Consider the following 22,230-nt stretch of genomic DNA (forward strand, 5'->3'; position numbering starts at 1 on the left):
CTTAATGCCCCTATTTTGTTATGAATGTCATCCGGGATTTGAATTTCAATTACGAAAAAAAGGATTAAATGCTAAAATTGATTGCTATAGCAAAGAAGTATCTGATCCTTAAACCCCTGAAATTCATTCACTTTCTGAGTTTATGGCCGTGTAAAGGTGAATCTAACACTGCAACTCAGAGAACACATTTTCCAGCCAGCTACTAAACATACTGCAGAAGTCTTCTGGAAAGGATTAAACCCAGATTTTTTCACTCAATGAACGTCTATGTCTCAGCTTCTTACTAGACCGAATCTAATTAGAACACTTTTAGGAAGAAGAGACCACTCAGGCCAAAAATACCTGTCAATCCAATCTACCTAATTCCTTCAAAATAACAACAAGTCGAGTTTTGAAAGTCCCTAAAGTCCTGCTGTCTACTACACTGCTTGGCAATTGATTCCATGTGTCTGTGGTTCTCTGTGTGAAGAAAAACTTTCTAACGTGTGTGTGCAAGTTACCCTTAACAAGTTTCCTACTGCATCCACATGTTCTTGAACTCATTATTCAAGTAATAGTCTTGCTCCACTGTACTAATTCCTTTCATGATTTTGAAATCATCAGTCATATCATCTCTAAATCTGTTTTCTTAAAACATTCCAGCTCTTTCAGTCATTCCACATAGTTCATACTTGGCAGTCCTGGAATTAGTGGACTTTGCACATACGCTGCTATACCTTTTTTGTAATACGGAAACCAAAACTACACACAGTATTCCAGGTGAGGCCTCACCAGTGTGGTAAAAAGCTTAAGGATAACCTGCTCCAACTCGAACTCCACGCATCGTGATTTATAACCTAACACCTTATTAGCCTGGATGTCTAGTGCTCTAGTGAGAGTATCGGTAGTAGTAGTAGTGTTGCACAGTACTGAAAAATACAATCTGTAAAACAATACGGTACCAGCAATTTAGTGCTTTTAGTACTGGAAGTCAACAGTAGGTTTAGAACACCTTGCGCTTAGCACTTTGTTATTCTGGTCTTTGAGGTTCTGGATACTCCACTGAACCATATTCAACTTTGAAGAGAAGGAGACTCCATGCTGCTCTTCAACACGCTGGAGACTCCACTCAGGTACCCCCTCCCAACAGTCTTTGACACACTAGAAACTCCATGTGGAACCTCCTCCACTCCTCCCATCAATGTGCTGGAAAATTGAAAAGGTGGATGTGCAGCATCTGGTGGTTGAAGTGGCTCTCCACTCTCTATGTCAAGCACATGGAGTGTTCTGAAAAGCAATGCAATGTCTTCTTCTTCTTGTTGTTCAAAAGAGGAACCTTGGTACTCTAACCCTAACCCTAACCCAGAAAGGCAGGGAGGACCCAATTTATTTGGCACAACAGGGAAGTTGCGCAATTGTGTGCCACACCATGGAGGATGTAGTGAAACACTTGAGGGTTCATCCATGATTTGCTTCAGTATCATTTCAATGCTAATATTGAAGTCTGAAAGCTGGTACCAGTATCAAAGTTAAAATTTCAATACTGATCCAAAACTAAGTAGTGATGGTAGTGCTAGTATCATGGTATGTGCAAAGTAGATTGAAATTTTTACTTTCATAAAATTTCCAACATGTAGCACATTACCACTCTTCAGCCCCATAGTAGAGAAGAATGCATTAAAATAGAGAACTCCACTACGACTCCTAAGCCCTTCTCATAAGGTGACTTTTCAAGTTTCAAGCCCCCCCTTGTGTATTCCAGCCTAACATTTTTACTTCCTATGTGTAATACTTTACATGTAAAACATTAGACTTCACCTGGGGTGGCAGGGTGGTGCAGTGGGTAGCGCTGCTGCCTCATAGTAAGCAGACCTGGGTTCACTTCCCAGGTCCTCCCTGCATGGAGTTTGCATGTTGTCCCCGTGTCTGTGTGAGTTTCCTTCGGGTGCTCTGGTTTCCTCTCACAGTCCAAAGTCATGCAGGTTAGGTGCATTGGCGATCCTAAATTGTCCTGGGTGTGTGCACGTGCCCTGTGGTGGGCTGGCACCCTGTCCGGGGATTTGTTCCTGCCTTGCGCCCTGTGTTTGCTGGAATTGGCTCCCATGACCCTGTGTTAGGATATAGCAGGTTGGACAATGACTGAATGATTCCATATGCCCCAAATTTGCCAAAGTCCCACTGTAATCATCTGCTATTCCATTTAGTTAAATATCATCTTAAAACATAAATAGCTTGTTATTTATGTTCTTGTCAAAATCATGTATATATGTATTTAATAAGAGCTGTGGCTCAGCAATGGAATGGGACACCATTTTTAACAGAACAAAATTTTTTAAAAAATCCACACCATTGCTGCCAGAGTCAATTTTGCATCCACCTCCAGACTATACCCTGTATTTGATCCTTAGACTTACCAGAATTTGAGACAATGGCATGATACAGAGACGGTAATTGCACAGAAGAGCCACTAGGGGTCTCATTTTGAACGGTTTTGAAATTCTTGGCGCAAAGCCAACCACCTGTCCCTAAATTGCTGCTTCCCCTTGTTTGAGTGCAGCCAGCCAGGGGAATTCCTGGGTGTCTCTGGAATGGCAGCTTATGCTATGGAAAACAGAAACATGGATACATCATTGGAAACCCAGCATCTGCGGATCTGTGCTTGACGCCTTCATTCTGTTTAACAGAGTAGCTCAGAAAACCAGAGAATTTCACTTAAATTCCAGAAAAGCTTGTATGTAGATTTCATGCCAGGCATCCCACTGAATTTTACTGCTGTCAACTCTATTTTGGGCAGCAGTGTCCCTAGGAGCTTAAAATTGCAGACACTGAGCAGTGAAAATATCTTCCAATTTCCGCTTGGCGGAGATCCTCTTGTTCTTTATTTCATGTCCTTTGGTGCACCCTGCCCTTTAAGGTTTGCCCCTTTGTACCCCTTTTGAGCTGCTTGCCAGTTGAGCTTGGTCACTGAAGTTAAACAGCATGGAGTGTAACAATCTCCAACATCTCCTTTTACCTTGGTGCTCCAGAATGACTTATGGCTCGACTTTGTTTCTTCTACAACTGGGACACAACTTTAACTGCTTCTCACCCAATGTATCCCCAAAATTATTAAACACACTCAAAACCATTAAACATATGCATAAGCTGCTATACCGATTCAGTGAAATCCAGTTCCATGATCTCACTTCCTAGACGGAGCAGTTCCACTTCCTTCTTGTGCCTCCTCACATAGCGCTCCACATCCTGTTGAGACAAAATACATTAGTACACTATTAATAGACCTTCTTATAATTGAGGGTATACTCTGGTCTGACTGACCCTCAATGTTTTAGACATGTTCTTGAATGCACCTGCTATGAGAAATCTGTGATGGTTTCCACAGCTTCTATTAGAGACCAGTTAGACGTCCCATCACATTGATATTAGATTTCCTGTGTATATATGCAAATCATCAAATGTCATTTCCACAAAAAGTGTGATACCTCCAAATCAGCAGTGGGCAATGTTGGTCCTAGAGAGCCGCAGTGGCTACTGGTTTTTGTTCCAACCCAGTTTCTTAATGTGCCAGACTGAAAATTATCTGTTTTAGGCTTCAAATCATTTGGATGATATTCTTGGAAAGTAAAAAATCTATGATATAAGAATCTTACATTGAAGACTAACAAGCCATAAAATTAAATAATGTTCAAGACTGGCAAGGATTGGTTTCTAATTAAGCAGTTGGGTTGGAATGAAAACCTGTAGCCACTGCGGTTCTCCAGGACTAACATTGCTCACCCCTGCTCCAAATGATTTACAAGAAGCATTGAGAAGGGTCTGAATGGCAAAAATCAACCATACCACTTCCCCTCAGCCCATCAGGGCAATGGCCACGATGAAATTTAGTCTGATCCACTTAATGCTTCAGCTCTCCCATTACATCTCTGCTCTGTAATTTTCTCAGGGTGATGCCCCCCACTCAGCTACTCATCATCCCTGAGACAGCAGCAATGGAACTAAAAGTAGAGGCCAATCTGCACTTCTAACTGAATTACACAGCAGGAGGCTCACACCCCTCGCTTTACATTTGTCGATCCCCTGAGTGACTCTAAGTCTCAACGCGATTTGTTTCTGCTCACTCATCCTCCCTGAAACTGTAATGGCAGATTGTGGCTTAACTACAGTTTTGGAGGAGAATGTTCTGTAAACCAAAGACCCCAAGTTTGAATGTCAACACTACGGTCTGAAGAATGATCATCAGAGATAACATGCGTTTTCTTAAATGACTTAGTCGACACATTGGGTGGTGAGGCACAAGACCCACCAACTGCACTCACTAATACCAGACCAAATTTAACCTCCTTATAGTGGTATTCTTATCCTGTCGAATTTTTTTAACAAGAAAAATGTTATTATGTGTAACAGAAACATGCAAATCCCAAAACATCAGCATGAATACAGTAGAAAAGGTATGTCTAGTGTCCAGTGCTGAACTGTTACAGATTTAACACACATCCCTCATGTAACAAGTTTTGAGACAGTCACCAATGTTGTAATAGGCCTGTAAAAACAAGTTTCTTTGCACACTTTTCTTATATATTTTTTCTATTGCTTGTACATGAGAGTGGGCGGAGTGGTGGATCTGAGGCTAAGGATCTCCACTGGCAATGAGAAGGTTTGGTAAACACCAAAAGTAACTCTACTTGATTGGGCCCTTGAGCAAGGCCCTTAACCTGCAATTACACCGTGCTGGGTAAGACGTTAATCTGCATCCAGCCCTGCATGTAGGCCCTCCAACCTGCAGGGAAAAACTTGGGGGTTGGTAGCAGAATTGGCACTCCAGCCCACATAACAAACTTCACACTGGTTCCATTCCATCCAAACTAATGTGGTGCTGAGGTGTCACCCGTTGTATGGCTGCACTTGGGTCCTAATCTAGGATGTTGAGTTGGTTTGTGCGGCAATGCACGGTATCAATGCATGCTCCTAACCTAACCTTGCACATGAGAGGGGAGAATGTCAGTGCCTGACTTACACAATGGACATGTCCATTTTGTTATTGTAGGCTCCACAACCCAGCACAAACGTTGACAGTTGCTGCATTGTGAACACTGCCTAGGAGGCTACCATCTTTCTCATTCTACCACTTGATTGCAATCATTTCACACTTCTGCCATACTGAAATATCACAAGACTAAACTCACCAGACTTATCATGGCAGTTTGGTTGTACAGTGTCATATGCATCAGATTCACTATCTGTGTCAGCATCTGGCAAATAATTCACATTGTCACCTCCATCATTTCAACTAATGGTACAGTTTCAGCTTGTTCTAGAACTGGCTTTACACTTTTTTGTTTTTTGATTGTGTGTTTTGGTTAAAGGCTCCTCATCACTCATAAATATTAGCACAGAGGGGAAAAACAGACATATTCATGACTTTTTGCAGCATGATATTATTTTATCCACTAGGTGGCAGCAGTAGTCTGTCCTGGGCATCATTCAGGCTTTACACTACGCATTGAATCACACTAGTTTACCCAGAGAGACACTTGGGCTTAACCATATTTCCATAGAATTCCAAGCCTGAGATATGCTCAGGGTTAACACCAAAGTGGTTAACAGAACAGATAACATAAAACAGATGTTTTTGTGGATTACTAAAAAACTCCAGCCCACATAACAAACTTCACACTGGTTCCATTCCATCCAAACTAATGTGGTGCTGAGGTGCAAACCCACTAGGAATACATTTTTTTTAAGTTGTTACTCCACTATTTATATTTAACCCTACTAACTGCAATATGTGACACTTTTATATGTATGTCCCTGTCTAATTCACAGTTGTTATGCCCAAATAATTCATTTTTAGTGGAAGTTCCAGGTTTTGTTTTGTATTTGCAAAGTTGCTTTTAGTTACAGTTTTAATTTTCTTTGTTTGCATAACACCATCTTATTTGCTGTCATATGACCATAATCATCACCAGGAATGGCATAACAGGTTGTGACAATATAAATATGGCAATGACTGCACACTGATTCCTCCCTCAGAGTTAGCTGATTTCCCAAGATGGCCGTAGCATTTTGTACTTTGGTTTTGACTTTGTTACTGGCTTTGACCTTTGCACTCATCTCATCTCTTGGAATTGATTGCCCCTTCACTTTGTATAAAAAAGTCCATTGGCTCCACTTTCATTTGCTGGCTTCCCTTTTGCTCGCATTATCCTGAGGCACATAAATGTGTCTTTAACACTAGCTGATGTCCACTTTAAATCTTGATAGTCTGTTAGTTTTGTTGGGCTGCTGCATCTTCAACACAACAAAACCTGGTAGCCATGGTATCACAAAATATGGTTGACGTGTTATAAGTTAATATGTCACTTACTGTTGCCATGCATGGAAAGACATTTGCCCCGCTTCTGAGAAGAGGCTGTCTACCTGATAGCACTCACTACTTTTAAACTGACTTAATTGTACATTTTCAGACTTCTGGGTACCCCGTAGGTAAGGGTGTTTACATAAAATATTGTAGCATAACAATCCAATCTTTTTTTCCTAATTCAGGTCTGAAGCGGACCAAAGTCTGTCTTGGATGCACTGGGTGCAAAGCACAAAACCAGTCTACCACAGGGCCCACTCACACATAGCAAATTTGAAATCACCAAAGAACTTAACTGGCACATTTGGTTTATGATTCTTGTTAATATAAGCTGGGGCGAGATTAACATACCAGTCAGATGGCCCGTCAACCCCAAAACACTTAATCCCCTAAACGCTTACACTTGACCTCTGAGATGAGCAATAACAGGAGGAAGTTGCAGTGTTGGTCATTGCTGGATGTTTTCGTCAGGCATTTGGAGGTGTGGAAGATGTTGACAGTATGGAAGTCTTTTTCCATAGGAAGGAAAATCACATGAAATATCCCATTATTTTTAAGAAATTCCTCCAAATTACCCCCTCTAAGACACTCTTTCCTGCATTTAGGACATCTGAATGAAGACTTCGAATTTAGTTTACTGTTTTAGGGTTTAGACATGCGTTAGGGTGGCTGTTTGGTGACTGAATCTGGCCAGTTTACTGGCATTTCCAGTCCATGGACCTCATTTATAAAGCTTGTGTACGCACAAAAAAGAGTCTCGAAATGTGTGTACAGAACTTTCCATGCAAACACTGGGGTTTATAAAAGAAAACTTCACATAAAAGCGTGTGTGTATTTATAACAATTCTGGAGAAACTGGGAAATCATGACCCCCTTGATCAACTAGGTTAATGCAGCCAAACCAGCTCACGACTCACGTCTAATTCATATCAATGAGCACCTTACTATAATGTGAGTTGAATGACAAACATGTTAAACCCTGAAAAGTATGGAATATGATGTATAGACTCAATCTGGGTTCTCTTTCAAGAGGGCCAATGCTGCGTATTTGCACTGAAGAACCTTTTTGGTTATTTATCAGTTTTCTTATTGGCTCTCTGTTGTGATTTCTCTGGGACCTGGGTGGACAGGTCAGGAATATCTCAGCCAAGCTTCACTCCATCACTCCATCATCCATCTTCTGTGCCATAAGTGGACTGAGGAGGTACTACCTCCTGTTTTTTGCATCACTTGGATGTACATACATAAAACAGAAAATACTTTTGCTAACATGAAAAGGCAATTTGCAGCAGTGTCCGGTTCTGCTAATGTAATTGCGATCACTTTACTGCACTCATATTGCTTTTGTTAACCGTAAGCTGTTACATTCTATTAACACACAAGTCATCTGTGTTGCCGAGATGAGACAGACAAATGTCATGGCTTCAGTCTCCTGGTCAACCTGTCATTTATTTATTTTGAGGCAGTGTAGCTTTGGCAGATGTGAGGGGTACTGGCTTGTTGGTGAGGAAACTGTCTGACCCCCAATTTTTCATATCATCTATAGTATTCATTGTATCAGCAATCACATCATTGCATGTGCCAGGTGATAGTGGCTACCCGCTCAGACGCTGGCAGAGAAAAAGCACTATAAACCCTGCTTGACCTTACGCGCTCAGTTGCAGAGCACAGGCAGATGATCTTCAATACAAGTGGTGGGGTCTCGACACATCAGGATGAAGGCTGCTGTACCAGCCAATGAGCACCTGCAGCATTGCCACTGCATATGTATGAGGTTGATTAGCATCGAGGTGCCTTCACGAATTCACACATTTACAAGATGATGTGAAATATACTGTACAGGTAAATTGTGTAGAAATCTGCATATGTCGGGTTTCATAAATCTGTTTTTTAAGAATATCCATTTAAAATTTTTTGGCATGTGCATATTTAACAATCAAATCCATGCAAAGTTTTATAAGGACATCTTCAGTCACTTTGTTTGTCTTTCCTTATACATGGCATAACGCACATCAGGTAATTTATTAGTCAGGTAGCAGCCTAAAGACTTGGACAGAAACTATCTGTCTAATTAGGCAAGAAGGATTTAGCCTCCAATTAAGTAAGACTGGGCTGGTGGGCTTGAAAGCTCCCAAATGAAATCGCACAAATTGCACACAGATAATGATGAGAGGCCCACCAGGCAAGTTAGCTTCCAGACTCTTCAGTCTGCTGGCGGGTTAGAGCTGTAAAGGCTTTACCTGCCGTGGTTTAAATTCATCTGATATGCCCTCTTCCATCAGACTTCTTCTGTAGAAATCCACATTTTCCGAAAGAAATTCATCTCCCTCATGAAAAAGCAGGTACGAAAGAGCACATTCAAGAGCCTTGTCCATCTTTCCAGCTAAGAGAAGAAAAAGAAAGATTTACACTTACTTATTTTGTCTGACACTTTTATCCAAGGTGACTTCAACAACATTTGAGAAACATTTGGTTATATTTCTTTTGTTTTTCCAATTGGAGCACAAGCAGGGGAAGTGACTTGATAGTGGACTTGATAGTGACTTGATATGAACACACAACCTTGTACAATTAATCCTGAACATATTGGACTTAACTAGTGACCATCCACTTAGTTATGGAGCACCAAAATGCAAACACGAGAGATGGCAAAAAATATAAAATCAGTGCATAAACTTGTAAAGAAAAGTGTAAAATATAATAAAAAAGTAGTGAATAAAATTAAAAATCAATGTGTAAAATTCTGCGGTGGGCTGGCGCCCTGCCCGGGGTTTGTTTCCTGCCTTGCGCCCTGTGTTGGCTGGGATTGGCTCCAACAGACCCCTGTGACCCTGTACTTAGGATATTGTGGGTTGGATAATAGATGAATGTGTAAAATTTTAAAAAATGGTGCATGAAATTATCCTAGAAAATAAATTATCAAAAAATTCAAAGATTTGACACCAAAAACACTGGTTTCAAATTTCTTCCGTTCTTTTTCTTTGTGTTTCCATTTTTTTTTCCTTTGCCTCTGTTCTGAGCCACATTCATGCAAGTTAAACCAGAGCAGAGGACAAGCAATCCCAGACCCTCAAGACCCAATTCCATCCCAGCTCCTGTAGTTCCATTTCATTACCTTTAAAGTAGGCAAACTGCAGGTAGTCGTAGTGCAGAGGGAGGTAGTTCTCCATGGGAGAAAGTCGGCCAGGCCTGGTGGCGAGGTCTCTCACACACTCGTGCTTACAAGCTAAAACCTGTGTGTAGTGATCTGTAAGAGAAAGACCAACATCACTGACGTCCAAGTCTCCAAAAAGTGCTCAGGTCATGCATGCAGCTCTAAGTGTTCAGAAAAGGAAATCTTCCATGAGCACCCAACATGTTCATACCTGGGAAGTTTATTTAGATCTATAATGGGACGAGTGAACTCTTAGGGTCTGTCTGTGTGATAGCTTTGCAAAGGAGTGTCTTAGTCTATAGGGGATCTCTCCGAAAAGGATCAAAGTCTCCCAAAGGGCCAGAATCTGGGTACATAAATAGTCACACATGTGGGCATGGGAGGCAGCTAAAGGGCTTGACTAAGGGCAATTCCGAATCAGACCAGGATGTGGCAGAGTGCACTGACTCTTTTCTCCCTTTCCTGCAGACCATTCACGGGAGATTCCACCTGGCCCTCTTGACGTCACTTCCGGGTCCGAGCCTTTGGAAGAAGACCTTGCCGGCTCCAGCCCCTATTATGCCATGTCCGGGCTCAAGCCTATGACTGAAGACCCTTATGAGCCCAACCTCTTTGCCCTCACTTCCTGTCTTCCCCTTCAAAAGCCTCCACCTTTTCCCTGTTTCCTCAGTTCTGTTTTGGACTCAGTTTTGTGCACATCAGTGCTGTTATACATTTTGCAGCTTTGCAGCCAGGATACCAGTATACGGCTGGCCGCCCCAAACCTTTTTATGACTCTTATGTCTGGTTTTTGTGACAAGGGGTATGTCCTATCTTTCTGTTATTAAAAAACTGAACTAAGTTCTAGGATCAGAGCCCAACTCTGTATTGGCAAATGTCCAATGCTGCTTAAGTCCTACAGGGTGTAGAAAACAGCCTAAGTTAATAAAACGGCTGGTGTCTCAGAACAGAATGACTGTATAAACCTAAATCGGAACGTGAACTTCACAACCTGCACTAGTGAGGGAACTAGAGCTCCACCAAGTGAGGAGGCTAATGGGCTCTAACTTGGCTGAGGAGCCCCGTCACAGTCCCTTACTTTGACAGAACATTAAAGCAAAGCCAATTCTATGATGATCTCAACTCGGCAGATGTAGGCCTTTGCTCCCTTTAATTAAACCCACTTGTATTAAATCAGCTGACTGGCACCCTGCCATTTCCAGCAGGATCCTAGTGAAGTAACATGAGCAGGAAGATGCTGTAACTGCACTTTTCTAACACATATTCTGTAGCATTGCCTTGCTTATTCTTTCCTGTGAGCTTTATAAATATATAACCTCTGTGTATATATATAGCAACATTTATTCTCACGGGACTGATATTGGTGGTGTGATGAGCTCCTGCTGAGATGGGTGGTTATGTCTGGAAGTAACCAAAGTGAAAACATTAAACAAAGAGACACCAGAAGTAAGTGTCTGAAGTGGAGGAGGAGACAGTTTGACTCAAAGGGCTTAAGTGACATATGGCTGGGAGTCCACAACGAAACTGAGGGGTGACTTCTTGGAAGGTAATGGAAGAACCTGAGAGGTGATACAGAAAAAAACCTGAGAAAATGACCAAGGAGAACACTGGCTGATGTTCCAAATTAGACACTAAATCACAATCTCCGCTGCCCGCCTCCAGTTCAGTCACTTCCTCGCTGTCCATTTGAGAATCTGACTCTTGGGCCAGGCTTCTGTCTGGGATCTTTAACACCACCTCCTTCCTTTCTTCATCCCCCTGAGTATAACTCAGAGTTCATATGCAGAAACATTTTTATGTCAATTTCCTTCTTTCTCCTTAAATCAAAACCTTGAGCAAACACAGAAATCCCTGAAGTAACGTGCCTTTAGCAGCCGTTGGCTCATTTCCTTCATTTGTTTTCCAGTTATTCAGTATCACATATTGTGCTTCTTGTACCATTGCTGGATGATTTAAGGATTAGTGAAGTTTTCCCTCTCTATTTGAGCAGATTATTTTTTTAATTGGTCATTTAGACACACAGACTGACATGGAGCCCTCGAACAGCCCCTAACACACGTCTACTCGCAGCTGCAGACGCACATGAGAAGCTCTCCCTTTTGATCCTTCAGTTCTGGTGATGCCTAACTCTACCTCAAACAACTCCTTAACACATACCCAGAGGAAAAACAGAAGACATTTTAGCTCTTTTATTTGTATTTATAAAAGCAGCCATTTGTATCAAATTAAGCTGTTCATTGCTCCAGGGCTGTTGATTTTTTTTTTGGGGTTTCCTAACATTGGGATTATGTGCATCCTAAAACTTTCACATACCCAGAAATCAGCCCCCAGAACAGGGAGCAAGGTGCAGTTCAAATAAGCTAGTCGATCGGTCTACCTGAAATGGCCTTGTGTAGGTGCGGCTGATACTCCAGATACGCATGGTCTTCAAATTTCTGGGGGCCTTCACACAGAGCTCGGCACTCCACGTCCGCCTTGAAGTACTCGACCAGGGCTTCTTCAAACGATTTGATGGCTATTTCATAGTTTTCATTGTCATAGTGTTTCACCCCAGTGCTGAACGCTTGCTGTAACAAAGGTAAGCACAGTGGTTAGGCAGGGGCAGTTGGGGGGACATGTTAAACAGGAGAGCACACTGATATTTGAGCCAAATACAAAATCCGTTGAAGGATTAGTTTGGTATTTTTCAAGTCAAAGTTACTTTTTTCACAATGTGGTGTACATTAATTTGACGCATGATATTGTGTTCTAAAGTGAAGCACTTTTTTAAAATATTTAAAAATACTGTAAAGTGTCGGTCAGTGTTGATCAGTGAAATTCACCGAAGCGTTTTGGCAGTGAATATACAGTGTGACCTCTTTCACTGAACATTTCCCATAGAAACACTTTCCATAAATGAATTGTTTTTCCCAGTGCCCCATGATGCTTTGCAAGGCCGGTGTGATATCACATAATGTTGAATAGAACAGTTCCCCCACCCCAAGTATACAATGTTAATTCTAGCAGTGGGCTAAAAATTAGCAGAAAACTTGTGAATATATTTAAACAAAAAGCATGCCACACAGAAGGAAACTGGAAATGTGTCTGTGTATTCATATCTTGGCATTTTGTATGGACTTGTTTGTGACCTGTATGTAAGACATAAGCCATCCCCCTTTAATAATATTACCCTGAATGCTGCGCAGTTGATACAAACAGGAAGGAGTGAAGAATCTGGTGCTTTAATGTTGCGCTTATTTGGTAGCAGCGGCAGTGAATGAGCAAAAGCATCAGCGAAAAACAAAACAAACTGCACTTTTCAGTTTAAGAAAGGTGAGTACCTATTATAGAATCTGTGGTGGGCAAGCCTATTGAATTCAGTCTTCCTGTCTGCCACTGTCTGCAAGAAATTTTGCTGTTTTGATATTTATTAGGAACGCAGTGGTTAGCACCACTGCCTCCCAGCTCAGGTCTCATTTTTGGCCACAGTCGGTCCAGTATAGTTTCCCTAGCCATCAGGGACACTTTAAAGACCAGTGCACCTTTATAATCCGCTAAGAAATAGTTCAGTTCCTTCTTTGCCATTAACTTTCACAGAGTTTCAGCGAAGTTGACAAACCTTTCTGCAATTTTGCCACACACAAGGCAAAGCTAATTTAGTGCGGTTTGATCATCATTACTCTTTAAAATGGGATCCAAAGGGAAGGAAATCCTTTGGAGAGTACATAATAAACCCAAAATCAACATGGATAGGATGGCTCTGTTGGCTCTGAGGCTAGGGAGCTGTGCCAGCAAGCTGAAGGTTGCCGGTTCAAATCCTGTAAATGCCAGGAGTGATTCCACACCATTGGGCCCTTGAGCATGGCCCTCAACCTGCAATTGCTTTGTCCCGGGTGTGACGTTAACCTGCAGGCAGGTCCTCCAACTTGCAAGGAAAACTTGGGTGTTGGTGGCAGGATTGACACTCCAGCCTCTGTAAAAACCTCACACTGTTCCACTCCATTTGAACTAATGTGGTGCTCGGGTGTTTCATGGGTTCTGATATGGAATCCTGAGGTGGTTTGTATTGGGTATGGCAATATGCATACTTCCATCCTCCTCCTCAACATGGATATGAAAGGGAAAGAAGAAAAGAATATATATATTTTTTTTACTTATAAAGATAAAACAAATAAATTAGAAAATACACGGAAGTGCATTCAGGGACCTGGTCAACTCTGTTCAAAGTGGAAGCATTTTTACTTCTTCAAAGAAGCCTGTGACAACCATCCCTACTGATATCAATTTATATATTATATTTATATATACAGTATATATATTAAAACTATATTTATTATATATTTTGTAACAATAAGTCATATTCATAAATCACAGTGATAACAGAATGTAATCTATATATATAAAAGTCAATGTATGTGTGTGTGTGTACACGTGTATGTATGTTCCAGCATCACTTCGAACAGCTGGAGCGATTTTCATGAAACTTGGTACACGTGTTTCTCAATGGTTGACTACCCACCCCCTTCTGGGTCTTGTATGCATGTTATCATCCAGTTGACACTCGGAACGACCACCAGAGGGCGAACTGGAGGTGACTGGCAGCATTCTTTATGTTTGAGCACCAGTGCGACCCTTTGGCTTTTGAAATTAAACAGAGTTGGCCGGTTCCATGCGTCAAATGGTAACATACATAAAAGACAACAAGACAAGCACATTAGTGAGTCTTCATTGTTTGTTAATTTATTTTTATTTTTAAAGTTGTGCTTTTTATTTTTGTAGTTTTCTCAAACAATAAAAAAAAAACAACTTTATTTTCCTCCTGGGCATTGCTGGGTATTTCAGCTAGTTAGATATACTTTTTAGGGAACCTAACATATATGTTTTCAATAGCATTTTATAATATCAAGCACTAATAAATGAAGCCCGAATAAGATTGTGATGGTATAAGTAGCTTTGATAGTCAGCAGCGTCCGAGTCTCGTGATCCCGGAAGGGCATCGATTGATGGCCTAATGTTAGCTGCTAGTCATGGAGTAGGACCTATGACCTTGTAATTCATATTTCTTAAACAAGATATTTTTGAAAGAAGTTCCAGATGGAGAGGTATAATCTGTATTTAAGTCACCACATGCACAAGCAAAAGAAGTGAATGTGATGGCGAGTTCTCGGCCCCACTCATGACTCTGCCTCCACTTCAATAATTTTCTTTTGCTGTCAGCAGTTACAGTATCAGACATGGAAAAGAAAAAAAAACAAGCACATTGAAACAACCTTTCTTAAGGCAAGTTTGAAAGAATAAACAAATCTGCAATTGAAGTATTCAGTTTAAGGACAGACAATCTCAAAAAATGGGAGTTTACAAAAAATTAGTACAGAATGCTGTATTTGGGATACCTTAAGGAAAATTTAAATTTTGTGACAAATTTCGTGTAACAAATTGCAATGCAGTTGGTCTACAGAGAGTCAAGTTAGTTCATGTGGATGACTGACAGACAAATGTGACAGCAGCAATTGGGGGTTCAGCAGCTTATATAAATGCACATAAATATTATTTTGTAGGCAGGGACAACCCGGATCCGCGTCAGTGGCAGACACATGCTGGTCGGCGGGGTTTCAACGGCACGGTGGCGCCTGCGGGAGCTGGTGAAAAGGAGCCGCTGCAGGAGGGGAGTCAAAATGTCCCTCCCCCTGACATGCACGCGGTTGGATGGTGTGTCTTGCGTGCCCGCCAATGACTGGAGAGTGGCGGGACGAAGGAATCTCCTTTGCATGCCGGGGGGAGACCCGATTGGGCCGGAGGAAGAGGCCCACAGGAAGTTGCCGGCGTCTGGGGCTGACGGACAGGTAGGCTCCACGTCGGTTAACGTCCTGTCTTTGCCGATGGCTCTGTCGGAGCTGGAGTCGTGCTTTCAGCCCGCGGAGCAGCGTGTGTCGCAGGTGCTACATGCCCTCCGGGCAGAATTGCGAATCCTGGAGATAAAGGCGGTTGCGTCTATGGAGGAGCTTTTGCTAGCGATCAGACGGCGCGACGCTGGATTCTTCAGCCGGAGGTGTACGGCGGGGAAGGTGAGTACAGCCGCCCCCGTAAAGCATGAAGGAGGGTCTGCTGAAAACGGCGGTGATTGCAATGATCAGCATCAAGTAAGCAGTCCTCCGACAGTGGATGCGGCACAGGAGGCTGTGCGCGCGATGAGGGGAGAGACAGCTAGAGGGCTGGCAGGACATGGGCTGTTGAGTGCCCCAGGTCCTAGCGCCCTCTGCCCCGAGTCGGCAGCAGTCTCGTGCCGCTCTACAGGGACGCAGACAGGAAGGAGGCTCTTTGTTTTTAATAAGGAGGCTCAGACCATCAGGGTGTCCCAGAGCGACAGGAGGAATCGGAAGGTGAATGCCGGTTCCTCCGATAGGATGGGATGTGGTGCTGGGTGCAAACGTCCGGGTGCTGGCCGCCCTCTGCGTGGGCAGAGGGAACCCTTGAGGTCAGCAGAGAGGAAAGGAGTGCAGGCGGTTCCGTCTGTTCCAACGACAGGAGGGACACGGAACCCGCGAAGGGGGTGCCGAACAGGCAAGTGCCGGGGTGCCGGATGGAGGGGGGAACGCTGCCAGTGCATGGCACAGAGGGACGCCAGGGAAGGGTGTCCAGGCAGCGGTTCTGTCCCTTTGTTTCTGTCTGTTTCAGGGCCGGACCCCAGACAAGCTGTAGGACCCACTTCGTTGGGAACCCGCCCTCAGGAGACAGGCCGTCTACTGGAAGGACTCTACGCTGGTGTGCGGGTGCCGCCACGGCTGGAGGAGGCTAAGAGGGAGCGATTGGCTCCAACCAAAGGGGCGCGAAAACCTCGGAGGGGGTGCCAAAGGAGTGGGCTCCGGGGTGCCGGTAAGAGGGGGGAGCGCAGCCTGTGCAAGGCACAGGAGGAAAACAAGTGGTGGTGTCCAGATGGCATCTCCGCCCCTATCCCTGTTGGGAGAACAGGGCCGGACCTCGGCTGCCCAGGAGTAGGACCCACTTCGGGGGTAAGCTGCCCTCGCGAGACGTGTCGCTCCTCCTGAGTGGTCTTCGCTGGCTGTGGGGCACTGTCAGGGATGCCAGGGGCAACGACCCGGCCTGGACGCCTTGAGGGACCGGAAGAGGGTCTATGCCCGCCCTGGATCACGTGGGGGCCGCCATCCTGGTTGCTTTGGGGGCCACGGGTAGAGGGCTTGGAAGCCCAACCCTGTAGGGACCCGTGGTCACCGCCAAGGGGTGCCCCAATGCCTTGGGGACCCTGGACCTCAGCACTTCCACCACACCAGGAAGTGCTGGGGGGAAGAGGAGCAGGGACACCCAGAGAGCTTCCGGGAGAACAGCCGGCACTTCCGCCACACTGGGGCGTGTCCAGGGAGGAGTGCCGGGAAACACCTGGAGCCCATCCGGGATGAAATAAAAGGGGCCGTCTCCCTTCATTAGGAGCTGGAGTCGGGAGGAGGCAGGACAAGGCAAGAGAGAGAGAGTGGAGGTGGCCCGAAGAGAAGGCGTTGAGTGGCCAGGACTTTGTGGGGGTTTGCGTGCACGGACTTTGTTCTGTAAATAGTTGTAAATAAACGTGTGGTGGTGAATTAACAACATGTCTCCCTGTCTGTGCCCGGGCCGCGTCCACAAGAGACACTTGAGGATGGTGACTTCTGTCCAAATTAAGAAATACACACAACTGCATACACACGTTCACATAACGCACGTTCACATGCGCAGCAGTACACACTCTCACAGCATTCATACAAAAGCAAACCCACAGGAACATATCTGGCTGTGCTCACCAATACACAACCTGTCACTTGGGCACAAGGTCACACTTCAGTGCACAATCCACATGTGTTTTTACTTACTGCCTGTAATATTATTTCTTCTGCACAATGTTTTCATTTGGTGCTTGCTGATATAAAATAACCACTGATGGGTGGAGATTTGCAAAACACAGTTCCACCATACCATGAACACAGTCACCCGCTACAAATACACACAAGTCTCACCCAGGCAGCCAAATAAAGGCACATTTGTGCGCACAGCTACTCTTTTACTGTGGACCCCATCTGAACAGAAGCACAAACCACTGCACTCCTTTAAACACACAAAAAGGCAGGCATATTTGAGTCATTGAGCAAGACCCTTAACCAGAAGATTGCTGCAGGGGAGCATAGTACAATGGCTGATCCTGCGCTCTGACCCCCAAAGGTCATGCAACAAGACTTAATAAAGGATTAATAAAGTGTAACAAATCAAAATAATTGTACACATATACACAGTCCTGCATGTAAACCTTGTGCCCTTTATGCCACCTCCACAGCCTCACACATGCATCCATTGCTCACCTGGTGCGGCCGAGCCTCTCTGTCCAAGAAGTGGCTTTCTTCTACCCCGTCTAGCAGCTTGTACCGTTCCAGGTTCTGCCTCATTTCCATGTGCTCTGGGTTTGCCACGAAGAAAGTGTGAGCCGCAGCAGCTGCCTTGTCCATCTGGTTTAACTGGGAGAAGAACATAATAGACTGGTTAGGGGCAAGAATCCAGGAGACAGTAGAAAAAATGAAAATGAAGGACAGCAAACTTGGCACTGGTGGTCAACAAACCAAATGCTGTATGTGGGGCAAGCAGAGCTGCTGGGAAGTAAAAGTTAACGAACATTGTGACAATGCCTAACGTCATCCCAGTTTGAACTGTGATGTTGAAAAGGATCAAATGAATTATGCTGTTCATCCACTAATCCTTGCAAAGGCAAACAAACATTTTATGGCTTTACTTATATAATCATAATTTGTTTAACTGGGATTACTCCACACTGCGACTGACGTCTTATTCAGGATGGGTTCCTGTCTTGTAGCCAGTGCTGCTGAAAGCAGATGCAACCCCCAGTGACCCTGTATTGGACTAAACAGGTTTAGAAATTGGATGGAAGGAAGACTTTCTGGTAGCTCATCAATATAAAAACTTAATAATGTCAGACCAATTGATCCATTTTCTGATCCACTTTATTTAACTGTTGGGCCATAAGACCTCAGAGCCTCTCCTGGCATCATTAGGCACAAAGTGGAAGCCAGCCTGAAAGGATGCAAGTCTGAAGCAATTATCCATCCATCCATAACTGAACATACGTAATCTGAATCAGGGTCACATGGAGGGGAGAATTTGGCAGCATCCATTCATCAAAAGCTACTTTTAACACATACTCCACCACTGATATGGACCCAGCTTACCAAACTGCACAGCTTTGGAAAGTTAGAAAAGAAGAATTTTGTCCATTCCTCCACATTATATTTCCAAATAAAGAAAATGACTTGATTCCATAATTATACAACTTAACTGTAACAGACCTAAGGAGATAGTCACAGGCGAGGAATCACTCAGTGTCCGACCGATATCTGTTTCATATCCTGGAATCAGAAGTGATAACTTATCCAAGGTCAAGGCCATCATCTTTTTATTGTCACATGTACAATGTACAGAACAATTCTTACTTGTGTAATGTTCTTTGCAGACACAGCATGAAAAAAAAGCTTGAATTTTAATCTAATATCAATAATAATCACAGCAAATAAAGCAAAACACAACATTAAAATCGCAGAAGACATGGCCCTTAATTCACTTAGTTGATTACAGAAAGTTTATCACATAAGACTATTGAACAGCCTGCCGATAGAAATTGTCCTTAAATCTTACCATTCTGGTGTTAATAGTTTTATAGTGTATACCTGATGGAAGGTGACTGAGGTCCTTTATGATTTGTTTTGCTTTTTCCTTGGCAAATATGCCCTGCAGAGATGGCATCTGTGTCCTGTTGATGTTTTCATCACCCTCTGCAATGCTTTGTGGTCCCTAGCGGAACTGCTGCCATACCAGCAAACCATGCAGCCAGAATGGACTCTACAGTACATTTCTGAAAGTTCATTGAGAGCTGCTGGAGACATCCGGGCCTTCCTTAGATGTCTGAGAAAGTAAAGTCATTTGTAAGACTTTTTGAATAACGTGGTAGTGTGTTCTGTCCACCTAAGATCATTGGTGATGGTAACCACCAGGAATTTAAAACTGTTGACTCTTTCCACAGCCTCATCCCAAATATAAATTGGGGGTGTGATTTAGCTACTGCTTCCTGAAATCCATGATCATCCCTATAGTCTTGCTGACATTCAGAGAGAGGTTATTGTCCTGACACCACTCTGACAGGAGCCTAATCTCCTCTCGACAGGCAGTCTCATCATTATCTTTGATCAAGCCTATGATGGGGGACTTGTCAGCAAACTTTATGATGGTATTGGACAGATATGCAGAAGGGGGAACTCCCCTCTGTACACAGACTCTGGTGCAACTGATTGTAAAAAAAAAAAAAGGTTGCATCATTGGTAGAATGATGTTCAGCTTTTAAGGCATTTTCAGGAAGCTGAGGTCACGTGAACTAATCTCTAGTAAGACCTACAGTTGGATTATAAAGCTTCAGAGCAAGATCACGTAATGGAGGTAAACAAACACTCAAAACCAACACAAAATAAGCTTACTGAATAACAACTAGGAGGAATGGTGTAAGAAAATGGGTCAAAGTTGGTATGGCCTTCAAACGTGAACATCCAGCAAGGAGACCTTTAAGTGAACTACAGCTGAAAGAATAACAAGTGGGCCTGAGGAACCAAATGATTAAAAGGTCTGCAGTGAGAACAAAAGTCAAGATATTGTGAAAAAGAGTGGTTTGTATCAAATTTTGTTACTTTATGCAGCTTATTAGAAGATACTGAAGTTTAAAACCAAGTGGAAGAAATTCCTCATTCTGATGAGATTAAAACTGACATTTAGTGGAAGCATAATAGCGATCACGAGCCTGTGACCACCATCCCTTACTGTTAAGCACGGCTGGATGCAGCAATACGCCATGAAGATCAGCTTCCTGCACAACATCTGAAGACAGAAGGGCAAGATGGATAGCTTTAACAAAAGCCGCGGTGGAAATATGACTTGTGGCAAAATGTATCTTCCTTCAAGGGACAGAAAATAATATATATTTAGATATTACATATAAATAAAAGGGTTCAAATAGGAGATTATGGAAAAAAACTAAATGCTGGGGTACCAGCTGGTAACCCTTTTTAATGGTGATGAAAAAAGATAAAGAGTACAGGGCAAACATGGGTGAAAACTGACATTTGCCATGTCAAGAGAATAAATCAAAGTTGAGGAAACGTTCCATCCTCTACAAGTGACTTTTTACAAATGAACCCAGACTACCGGTGACTTCTGTGATTTTGATATTGCCAACTAGGGAGGGCGGAGCTTCAGGGCAGAAGCATAAACTGGGTCACATGTCTTTAAGCCAATTAGCTTCATTACTGCAGATAAAAGAGGAGACAATCAAGCTGTAGTGACCTAAAATGAGAAGAGCAACATTTTGGAGAAGCTCCAGTTGAAGTCCAAACTTTAATTTAATCAAATATGGAATTCTCAACAATTTTGTCAACGACAAATGAGACGAGCCTGCCATGCTGCTGTCCTAAATGTCATTTACCAATGATGTTTCTTCTGTTTAACTAGTCAGAATTTTGACGAATAACAAATAAATAATTAAACAATCAGACTAATAATACAAATTAAAAACATCACAATGTCCCTGAGGTTGGTCTCATTTTTGGAATGACCTTTTGCTATTAATTTGCTTAGCCTGAAATCAAAATGAGCGCTGTTTTTTTTTTTGTTGTTGTTTTGTGAAAGAGTGTCGCCATTTTGTTTCTCATTAACAGGCCCTTATGCCGGACATGTGATGTGTGTCGGCCATCGTTTTCCATCATTGTGTTATGTGTATAAAACATAGAGGGTACATTTGGTTTTGGATCAACTTTAAAACGCTTTCATTTTTATGTAGTTGTGGAGGAAGCTAAAAGGCATTTCCAGGAAAGTTAAATAGTGTTAGGTTCTTTCTATTCTGTTTTCTTGACTTCAAGTTTTGCTTTGCATTTTGCAGTTTTGTTTACTTATCTGATTGATTATCCATTTACAACAACCTATCCCTTCAGTATTTATTCTAATTTACCCCTGCATTTACTCATCTCTTACGTAAATTACAACTTTGGTTTTGATACTGCAAAAATGCATCTATTACTCATTGACTCTTACAGTATTTTACAAGACATAACAAAGGCTTCTTTTGGTCTTCATCACACTCATAAAACATCGCTAGATTGGTTATTCATCTTTGTGCTGATGATAAAATGACTTGTTAATATGAAGGAGCCACAGATCTTACACTAAATATGTCATATCAAGAGAAGTGTATCTCAGTAAAGCTCTCCAAAGTGACGTTTAGTTAGTAGGTCACATTGCAGAGATGAAGAAACACTTTAGTGATGCTTTGGAAGCGTTATGAAGATCGCTATGAAGTGTTTGTTAAGGTCATGTTGCATGTACAAGATGCATTTTTTTGCAATATCGCTCTAATGCCTCACTTACACTTGATGCCTTGATGCACTTGATGTCTTGGCCTGAATCAGAACTGGTGAAGAACTCTGATCCAATGTGTGTGCTCATTACACTAAACAGACTGCGTTCTTATGAGCGTCAGGGAGACGATGCAACACGTCAGCAGCTGATGCTCAAATGAAGCTCACTTTCTCTGTCTTGCTGGTTTTAACTCATCTTCACAGTGAGGGGAACAGTGATAAAACCGTAAATGTAATGTCATTCGCAGGGCATGACTACCTCTGTGCTGGGAACAGGAATGGAATTTAGAGTAAGAGAATGTGTAACCCACCTGCCC

General features: G+C 42.9%; 1 protein-coding gene across 1 annotated transcript in view; it reads right to left on the reverse strand.

Annotated features, from left to right (window-relative positions):
- The window catches only part of p3h2 (prolyl 3-hydroxylase 2), a 111,939-nt gene that overhangs the window by 17,540 nt on the left and 72,169 nt on the right, over positions 1-22,230 (reverse strand). The window contains exons 2-6 of the mRNA XM_039765912.1: positions 17,813-17,965; positions 11,869-12,058; positions 9,453-9,584; positions 8,578-8,720; positions 3,133-3,222 (exon numbers count right to left, since the gene is read on the reverse strand). Coding sequence (XP_039621846.1) covers positions 3,133-3,222; positions 8,578-8,720; positions 9,453-9,584; positions 11,869-12,058; positions 17,813-17,965 — 708 coding nt within the window. The remainder of the gene's footprint in view (positions 1-3,132; positions 3,223-8,577; positions 8,721-9,452; positions 9,585-11,868; positions 12,059-17,812; positions 17,966-22,230) is intronic.

Source organism: Polypterus senegalus, chromosome 1 (genome assembly GCF_016835505.1).
Source record: "Polypterus senegalus isolate Bchr_013 chromosome 1, ASM1683550v1, whole genome shotgun sequence".
NCBI classification, from domain to species: Eukaryota; Metazoa; Chordata; class Cladistia; order Polypteriformes; family Polypteridae; genus Polypterus; species Polypterus senegalus.